At 41.4% G+C, this 10,771-nt stretch overlaps 1 protein-coding gene across 1 annotated transcript in view; it reads left to right on the top strand.

Moving 5' to 3' along the window:
- The window catches only part of LOC101854586 (transient-receptor-potential-like protein), a gene marked incomplete at its 3' end in the record, with an annotated part of 68,424 nt that overhangs the window by 26,961 nt on the left and 30,692 nt on the right, over window positions 1–10,771 (top strand). The window contains 3 exon segments of the mRNA XM_035970984.1: window positions 749–980; window positions 1,420–1,599; window positions 9,652–9,865. Coding sequence (XP_035826877.1) covers window positions 749–980; window positions 1,420–1,599; window positions 9,652–9,865 — 626 coding nt within the window.

Below are 10,771 nucleotides of genomic sequence, written 5' to 3'. Positions count from 1 at the left end.
AACATCATCATCATCATCATCATCATCATCATCATCATCATCATCATCATATTTGTTTTGTTAGGGTTCACGGCTCTTGAAACACAATTAGGTTCTTATAAGTGCCGAAGATGTAAGGTGTTACAGAGACAAACAAACACGAAAGAGAAAGAGAATATCATTTTCAGACTTGGGTAGGATGTCATGAGTAAGTTGCGGTCAGGATATACATTTTTAAATGGTACTTAAAAATTTGGTTGCTAACTCAAAGGATTATCCAGGAGCAGCCATCATCATCATCATCATCATCATCATCATCATCATCATCATCATCATCATCAAGTCTCTAAATGGATCACCAGATACCAACTCTCCCAACGAAGTACTGTAACACAATGGGAAAAGGATTACATCAACAAAGAAGAAAGCTGAGCTTTTTGCCCAGCACTATTCAAAACTCCGATTGAAGCGCCTACTGTATGACGATGTGAACAGCGAAGATGAACAACAATCGTACCCAGACTTCATTATCAAAGAGCTGGAGAGTGCCATAACACAAATGAAGAGAAGAAGTGCTCCAGGACCTGATGATATACCACCATCTTTCCTAAAAGAGCTTGGCCCACTCGCATTGAAAGAATTGCTCAGCATATGTAATCTGTCGCTTAACCAAGCAGCGTGCCCACAAGACTGGCGTGACGCACTTATCATTCCTCTCTTGAAAGGTGGTAAGTCACTTAGTGAATATGACATCCTTTCGACCCATTAGTTTGACATCCTGTGTCGTGAAAGTTATAGAAAGGATGCACGCTGAAAGAATTTACTACCTGTCAGAGAAGAATGAATGGATTGCAGATATTCAGGCAGGCTTTCACCAAGGTCATAGCTGCACGGACCAGACCATCAGAATCTGTCAAGAAATTGAGGATAGTTTTCAACAAAAGCCAACATTCCATCGATCAGTCCTAGTCCTCCTGGACTACTCCAAGGCATATGATACGGTTTGGGGTGAAAGACTTTTACTGTCAATGTCTGACAAGGGAGTTCCGTTGCGTGCAATCAGATGGATCCATGGTTTCCTGAGAAATAGACAAACCCGTGTTCGCCTGAATGGAGAAATAAGCAAGAACCAGAATTTCAAGCAAGGGCTTCCCCAAGGAGCTGTACTTTCACCGCTGCTGTTTATATTCTTCATAAACAACCTGGCAGAATCCCTCCCAAACCCTGACTCACAACAACTAACGTCCGCCAAGCTGATCTACTCAATGTTCGCTGATGACTGCACAATACTGGCCTGTCACGCAAAGAGAGAAAAGGCAAATGAAGCGACACAGTTGATTGTGGATATGGTTGTGAAATGGAGCAATGAATAGAAGCTTACCTTGAATGCAACCAAGAGTGATGTGTGCTTCTTCTCAACATGGATGAAGGATAATTCAGATCGAAGGGAAAAAGATACCATTCAACCCCACTCCACGTCTGCTGGGTGTCTACCTGGATAGACAGCTAACCTTCAACAAGCACATTGAGGAGGTGTCCAAAAGTGCAACCTCTAAAATGAAAGTTATCGATGCTGTCAGCTACTCAAAATGGGGCTGGGATAAGGAGTCCCTCAAGAAAGTATATCAGATGTTTGTGAAAAGCAAGTTGGATTATACTGCCCCAGCGTGGCAGCCTTGGCTGAGTGAGACTAGTGCAAAGGCCCTGGACAGAATACAAAACAAAGCCCTCCGACTTGTATCAGGTCAGCTGAAAACAACACCAACAGAAGCGCTGCGCTATGAGAGACCAGAACTGAACACTACACCACCTATACAAAAAGAACATGCCTCAAGTCTGTAGAGATGGCTAAGAGATTACCAGACAACCATCCTAGAAAGAAATCCCTTGGTCAAGCAGTCAAGCCTAAAAACCGCAGGAAAAGTTGGTTTCGGATGGGCACCGATCTAGCAGACGACCTCCCCCCTGAAGCAGAGAATCGATGGCCGATCAATCTGGTGAGAGCTTGTCCATGGGAGACCCATGGCGAAATCGAAATTCGGACAGAACTGAGAGGAGTAAAAGGAAAAGGTGATGATCCTGTAAAGGCACGTGAAGCAGCTGAGGATGTGATCAAAGAGGTTGGTGCGGATGTGACAATTTTCACCGATAGATCGGCTGTCGCAGGATACCGCGAAGGTGGAGCAACAGCAGTGGTGATAATGAAAGATGAACAACTACGAACAGAAATGATTAAAACTAAAGGTGCATTCCTTACATCATCTTATGACGAGGAATGCCAGGCGATGATGTCTGCTGCCCAATGGATTGCTGACAATTGCCACAGTAGGACCAATGTGCTGATCTTGACTGACAGTCAGTCCCTCTTCAAGGGGCTGCTGGGCAACAGCTCGGACATGAATGATTTGCGCCGCAAGTTCAGTGAAGCCAGAGCCACAATAACAATCCAGTGGATTCCAAGCCATGTTGGAACAGAAGGAAATGAGGCAGCAGACCAAGTTGCTAATGAAGCCAGAGAGATCGAAGGAGACGGCATACAGAAGAATCTTTCCAATGATCAAGAGGGAAATCAGAGACCCACCATGTAGAACTAAGTACCAGCACCTGGAAGATGTGTATTCTGGGTACTCCTATTAGCGGGGGAAAAAATCTATCACGTGTCGCTGGGACCAGGTTGAGCTAGCGAGACTGCGGTCGGACCATCATTGGAGTTTAAGATGGTATAAAAACTTTATAAATGAAGAGCTCAGCCCAGGTTGCCGAAGATGCGGCCATAAAAAGGAAGATATCAAACATTTGTTTGAATGTCCAGGAACAATGGCAATTCGAATGGAGTTATTTGGACGAGTGGAGGTGCCGCTAAGCATATTGACAATGGAGCCGAAAAGAGCCTCGCTCTCGCTCGAAGATATCTTCGTGAAGTCCATCAGGCCCATTAGGGAAACAAAAAAATCATCATCATCATCATAATCATCATCATCCTCATCATCATCATCATCGTCATCATCATCATCACTACATCCACCATTCATTCAGAACGCAAAGAATATCAAGAGCCACGGAGCCACTTACTTTTACACTACCGAACTACCTCCTAGTGCGGAAAGGGGTATGTGTGGGAGGGGAAGGGTATGTGTGAGGGTGTGGGGGTTGTACATCACATTTATCAAACCCGTTAACCCACCAAGAAGTTAGCCCTGCTGTAAATGAAAGCGTTCGTGATCAAAGAGCTTTAATTTCATCAGCGGGGAATCCTATTACGAGTCAACTGAGCCGATTACGGAATCAATATTTGACACAGTGTTCGTTCAGGTGTCAGGGAAACGATCAGCGCAAAAAGATGCGGCGTTTTGTTACGTTGCGAATATCCGGAAAAGTGGTTTGATTTAAGGTGGGTGCACACCTATTTGTCTGGTCGGATCTGCATGATCGGATCGATTCGGAACATCTGAGTTACCAGAGTGCACTGTATCAATTAGAATGAGCTAAATTAATTCTGGTCTCTCTTGTGAAAATGTGTTCCACTGTGTGATCAGTTATTAGTCAATTGATTGAGGTATTTTTTCATGATCATCATAGTATTATTGCCCTCCATCGACATAAGTTAGACAATTTAGGAGGCGGGCTGAGAGGGAAACAGCATCCCAGCAGAAAGACCGAGATACTCAATGAGAAACTTCTCCCCTCTCGGGAATCGAACACGTGCGACAGCAAAGCACCTTGCCGCTACCCCACAGACACCGGTCAAGACGGTTTGTTTCCACCTTGACTGTCGTCTGAGGTTTGGGAGGACACAATGGAGCAAAAAAGACAGAGAAACATGGGAAAAAATCTGCCCCATTGCGGAATCGATCTCTTTTCTTTGGCGTTCAAGATAAATATCTTATCTACTATACCACGAGAAAATGCATTGATTATTTTTCTATCACTTCATCTTGAAAGGGATGCTGATTCTATGTCCTGATGAATCTAACAAATACATCGTTATAATAATTGAACTACTAAATTATGAATATCTCAAACTCTCTCGTGCCAAAATGTGAATGGAGTTATTTTCCGCAACTGCCACATGTGGGAGGACACGTACAGAAATCGACCGATTTCCCCAAAATGCACGAACTTGTTTTTTTCGAGCTAGGTCAGATGAAATCAAATGAGCACCAGTATGTTGATAGCTGCGGAGTACAGACTCTGCTGAATCGGACGAGAGTGGGTCTATATTAGACTAAATCAAAGTGATCCAACGGGGGCATTGGGGCTTTGTGTCAAAAATACAGAACGAAAAAAAAACAACGAAGCAAAAGACAAAATCGGAAAAAAAGAACATTGAAAGGAACGTAGATTGTGTTTGTCCAAAGAGAAATAATTAGATCTGGATATGAAAGAAAGTGAGAAAATAGCCATTGTGAATGTGTTTATGTGTGTTTGTGTGTGTGTGTCTGTCTGTAAGTGTGTGTGTCTGTCTGTCTGTCTTTAAGTGTGTGTGTGTGTGTGTGTGTGTGTGTGTGTGTGTGTGTGTGTGTGTGTGTGTGTGTGTGTGTGTGTGCGTATGTGTGTGTGTGTGTGTTTTAGTGTGCACACACACATACATAATGTGTTTATGTTTGGAGGGGGAGGGGGAACTGGATTTGCTGTTTTCAGGTCAATCAGAGACTCAGCTAGCATGACGAAAGTGACTAAATAAATACAGAGAAGGAACAGAAGAATCAGAGAAGCATATAATAAGCAAAAATGTTGTCAGTAATCCTGGGTTTGCGTTTCTTTTACTCTTATTATGAGTAAGTTCTTTTCACCCTCATTATTATTTCACCCATCTTCATTAACGTCACCCGTAGCTTTATAAACATATCGTTTCACCATTTGTTTGGCTTTGAAGATTATAAAAAGGAGACGATTACTTTATTTATATCTCTATAATGGCTTCAAAATTCTGAATTTGGGATGGTAACCAAGTCGGTAATTGATCAAACAAAAATAAGTCTTACATATTTCAGATGTTCTCAATACTTGCCAATAACGACTTAGTTTTGCAAAATTTGTCCAATGACAAGATATATTCAGATTTGTCTGAATCAATGCCAGTTTGACTGCTTCGGGTTCAATTTTCACAAAATATAGCCAGTCTTTTTGAGAGTGAAAACTGAATCCGATTCTAAGTAGTATCTAGTAGAGCGATTTTGAGGAAACGAAACTTCATTGACACTTCGGGGAGTGAATTCACTATTCATCACTATGCGTGCTTTTCAAATACTGTGCGCGAATGTTTTTTCTTTCTTTTTTTGAATACCTAAGTTCATCAGCAACATTCGCTGCTCAGTATTTACTTTACAAACCGCTATTCATCCACTACTAATCTCCCAAGCCTGTGTTTTTCAGGTGTGTGTGTGTGTGTGTGTGTGTGTGTGTGTGTGTGTGTGTGTGTGTGTGTGTGTGTGTGTGTGTGTGTGTGTGTGTGTGTGTGTCCACTTCTCCCACTGCCTCATCTCATTTTTAAAAATTATTAAAGTCCCTTCTATTTCCCCACCACACCCACACACCCAATGTGCTAACTGTTTCTGCGAGCGTGGCGACTGGTATCAATTTCTTTTCTTTTTTTTTTTTTGGTTGGGGGGGGGGGGTGGGTTGTATGTTTTTCCAAAACATGATTGTACGCCCTTATAAAGATATAACCCTGCATTGCATTAAAAGGCACTATACGACCATGTTACATCACTATTCGTAGTGCTTTGAACTTCGAATAAGGAAATGGGAAATTTTGGCGGTTAATTTCTTGCGGCACCATCCTCTGCGTAGAGCCGTGGGCTCTTGACCTATTCTTGATGTGACAAGTGAATGTTGAAGTGTAGCGGATGCTTCTTAGACCCACGCTTTGTAACTCTTATGGGATACATTTGTCAGTTTCGAAATCATCAAGTACAAAGTGTTGCTTTATTAACTTAAATGATTTTAGATATAATATGCGTGACGACGCGGTGGAATCAGGTGCTTGTCAATATCTTGGCATATCATGAAGTTATTACCATAATCCTAAAGCCTGTTATTTGTTTAGTTTTCGAAGAAAAAAATAGTCATCTTTCTTGCATATAAGTTGAGATATTTGGGATTGAAGGCACCATAATAGTTCAAAGCAAAACTTGTCAAGAAAATGGCCTCCGAAGTTAGGCTAAAGTGAATTCCAAACCTTTAGAGTACTTGAAAACTGCAAATATACTTTTTGCGGCTCTAATTAACTTTTTTCCAGAAAATTTCACACTGGAATGTCTTTTATATGGACACAGAAGGTTTTGAGGAAAAAAAACCCAAACAAACAAACAAACAAACAACCCCAACAAAACAACAAAAACAAAACAAAAATAAAGCAACGAAAGAAAACCTCCAACAAAAAGCAGAAATTCGATAAAAAATTTGAGAACAGACGGGAAATTGCTGATTTCTTCGATTTGATTGATTTTGACCATGATGACTCAAATACTCTGTAATTCATTACAAGTGGAAGCAAATAACAGAAGAATCTAATATCCGTGTGTGTATGAGTTTGTGTTTGTGTGTTCCATTCCATACCATTTTCCTGTAGTCCGTCCTTATGATTGTAGACGCGTTCACTAGCCAGATTTCTCCTCAACCACTTGTTTGAATTGAACCAGATTTTGACTGATTCTTACGAAATGTTTGCCCATGGCATTATGAAAACATTTCTGAGATGGCTGATTGACACCTGCTGACCAGATAATTACTCTTTCTCATTTATACTGCATTGCTGATGTTATCACAACCATATCTCAAACATGAACAAATGTGGTCATTCAGGGTTGTACGGAATAAGGAAACACTATTTCAGCGATGAGTAATCATTATTTTTTTTTGAGTCTCGATTCGAGTAGCTGTGTTCAACAGTGCCGTTTATGATGTGCCAGATGGTAGTGCAGTCTAGTGTAGGATCACTCAAGACCGGAGGCTGTTCATTAAGCATAATATTAAGCCCCTTATTTCGTTGGACGTTATTGCTGACTCTTTTAAGCCCCCCCCCCCTCCTACCCCAAGCCACCATTTTATTGAACGATGCAAGTTGTTAAAATACGTGTATATTTTGACATCGTCCGAATAGGTTGGGCTCAGTAAGGTGCCTAAAATGCTGAAGTGCATGTTATAATTTGTCCAAAGATTTTAGTGGGCGGTTGGTGGGTGCTCTGGTGTTGTTTGCTTCTTTCCTATCAAGCATCTATTGTCCTAATCTCTCCTCCTTCTTTTTGTGTTTGTTACTCTCTTGCAACATCTCTGATCCTCGGAACTCATAATTTGACCTTACTGTGTTGCAAGAGCCGTAAAACACTTACTAAAATTAAGCTAAAAGATTTTTAAACGGACTGTATATTATCATACAGGTGCAAACGACCATGTGCACACTGGTCTCACCAACAAGGTGGACTCACACAGTGACTGAGCAGTACAGAAAAATAAGTGCAGCGTTGAGAGACGTAGAAATCTGCTCAGTGCCTGGTTTTGAGAAATTTGACGTAAAATTGAGTCACGGGTCAAACATTTTAAATACCATTCTTGGAATATCTTGATAACGACTCTGAATAATCTTACGATTTTGATAGAGCTGATAGAACATTTGCTTTCTGACCTCATGGTCTTATAGAGGAACTCAAAACGGTCAAGAATGGCAGATAGAACTTTGTAATTTTGAAGCTGCGAAATGGAAAAAAGAGGAACTAACACATAACTCTATGAACGTACGCAGAAGCACGAAAACAAAGGAAAAAAGAGAGCAGAGAAAAATGGAAATGATACATCAGGGAGTGATCGTTTCATTCGTGAGTGTGTGTGTGTGTGTGTGTGTGTGTGTGTGTGTGTGTTTGAGAGAGAGAAAGAGAGAGAGAAAGAGAGAGAGAGTGACAGATAGACAGAGAGAGAGACGGAGAGAGAGAAAGAGAGAGAGAAAGACAGACAGACAGACAGACAGACAGACAGACAGACAGACAGACAGACAGACAGAGACAGTTTGAAATCATATTATAAAGTCTGAAGCACGTCGTATTATAAAGTCTGAAGCACGTAGCAGTTATCGATAGCGAGGTTGGGAGTCAAGTTACAAACACGAAGCAACCTTAGAGCCCTTCGTTCTAGTTAGCACGGGCTATGATTTAAAAGAAATATCTCGCGACGTTAATCGAAATCGGAAATCAAACATCCATCCACAAGATAAATAGTGATGACGTCAAAGAAAAAAAAAGATGGGGTGTCTGCTCACAAGAAACGAAAACATCCTTCTTCAGAGACTCAAAAAAGGGACCCCGGCTTGTCATGATAGTGAAGGAATGGCGCTCTTCTCATTCCCAGCTCAATCATAATTATTCGTTTGATGTTGACTGTCTAAACAGAGGGGGGAAAAGTTCGACAAATGGATTGAAGACAGGGGTTTGGGTCAGCTACAACCCCACTTGTTGGTCAAAATTAGTCTATTAGTTGTCTGAAATGGTACAACCAGTAGCATTTTATTCTTTTGAATGAATGCTGTATGTAACGAGAAAAATCTATGGTTTAAAAAAAATGAAAGTGTCTTACTGGGAGAATCTTAAAGACTACTGGAAGAATGGGGTTCTCCCTCGGCTGGAGAGGGAGAGAGGGAGAGAGAGAAAGAGAGAGAGAGAGAGAGAGAGAGAGAGAGAGAGAGAGAGAAAGAGAGAGCAAGAGAGAGAGGGGGGAGAGAAAGAGAGAGCGAGACAGACAGACAGACAGACAGACAGACAGACAGACAGACAGACAGACAGACAGACAGGGAAAAAAGACGGAGAGAGAAAGAGACAGGCTGACACACGGACAGAGATACACGGAGAGCGACTGGAAACGGGGCGGAAGAGAGAGGCAGAAAATGTGAGGGAGGGGATCGACTGAGAGAAAAGGGGAAAAAGAAAGGGAGCGAGACATTTGGGGAAGAAAATAGGAGGGAAGACCAGGGACTAGAAGAGATGAAAGAAGATAGATAGATAGATATATAGATAGATAGATAGATAGATGGATGGATAGATAGATAGATAGATAGATAGATAGATAGATAGATAGATAGATAGATAGATAGATAGATAGATAGATAGATAGATAGATAGATATGCTTCCAGGGAAGCTGAGAATGTTTCGGAGTGCTCTATTGTCTGCTGGGGTAATAATATAGTGGAAAGCGCATAGAGCCTGCTGTTGAGCGAGGATATGCTGTATACAAATGCTATTTATTATTATTATAATTAGATGGATAGATAGATAGATAGATTTAGAGAGAGAGAGAGAGAGAGAGAGAGAGAGAGAGAGAGAGAGAGAGAGAGAGTTTGGCTCAATACCTTTCGTGTCAATATAAAAACACATGTTCATGTGAATCTTTACTGAAAAACGTTGATTAAACCCACAAAATACGAAATTTCATCGTTTTCACGGACTCGCAAGCTATTGAAATTATCAAACTTTGGCGCCCATTTCTCGCTTATTTACCTCATCTCCTTTAATCGAAAAGATCTCAATTCTGTTTAAGACCGATACGTTTCTTTTTTTTAGGGAAACCAAGGCAAACAAGCAAGCTTGCAGTTAATACCAATAACTTCACACGCACAAACATTGACAAGCACCTGATTCCACCACGTGGTGAATGTACATGTATTTTTATTTTCTTCCCTTTAGTTCGTGGCCCACCCCCACTGCCAGCAGCTCCTCACCTCTGTCTGGTATGAAGGTCTGCCGGGATGGAGAAAGAGGAACGGCATCATGAAATTTCTCACCTGCATAGGTCTGATCCTGATCTTGCCCTTTATGTCCCTCTATTACCTCATCTTTCCGAGGTCCAAGATAGGGCAGTTATTGAGGTCACCTTTCATGAAGTTTTTATACCATAGGTAAGATTGGCTTGTGGATCTGTTTCCTTGTTTGTTTGTTTGTTTGTTTTGTTTGTTTATTTTTGTGTCCGTGTATGTTTTTGTGTGTCCGTGTATTTTGTGTGATTTTGTGATTGTGTGTGTGTGTGTGTGTGTGTGTGTGTGTGTGTGTGTGTGTGTGTGTGTGAGTGTGTGTGTGTGTGTGTGTGTGTGTGTGTGTGTGTGAGTGTGTGTGTGTCTGTGTGTGTGTGTGTGAGTGTGTGTGTGTGTGTGTGTGTGTGTGTGTGAGAGAGAGAGAGAGAGAGAGAGAGAGAGAGAGAGAGAGAGGGGGGACAGAGAGACAGAGAGAGAAGAAAAGAAAGAGAGAGGGGATAGACAGACAGACAGTCAGTCAGGTAGATAGATAATAGATAGATAGATAGATAGATAGATAGATAGATAGATAGATAGATAGATAGATAGATAAATAGATAGATATAGAGAAAGGGCATTAACGTGTGAGAGGGAGAGAAATGGCTTCAAATTAATTGTAAATGAGATAGAGGAACAAGAAATACAAAAAACAAAAGAAAGAAATAGACAGAAAGAAAGAACAAAAGAACGAGGCAGGAGATATAAAAAAGGAATGTGAAGGCCAGGATTTCCGGGTGCAAATTCCCAAGCAATGAGTAAACGTGAAGAGAGCGCATGGCTTGGAGCAGTTAGACTGTGGCAAGTAGGTAATAAGTGTTTGGGTAAAGTACAATGGGACGCAGCTGATGGTCCATGTATCACGCCGAGAGATCGCGTCAGGTCAGCTCAGCTTGTAAAGCAGAATGCGGCGAGCTCATTTGTTTGTGGCTAAGAAGTTATTTTGTGAGTGTTTGTTTACTTTGTCGTGGCTTTAAAGCTTGTGTGTGTGAGTGTGGATGTGAATGTATGTGTGTGTG

The sequence above is a fragment of the Aplysia californica genome, unplaced genomic scaffold, assembly GCF_000002075.1.
Source record: "Aplysia californica isolate F4 #8 unplaced genomic scaffold, AplCal3.0 scaffold00355, whole genome shotgun sequence".
NCBI lineage: Eukaryota > Metazoa > Mollusca > Gastropoda > Aplysiida > Aplysiidae > Aplysia > Aplysia californica.
This window is presented reverse-complemented; position numbering and strand designations above follow the sequence as displayed.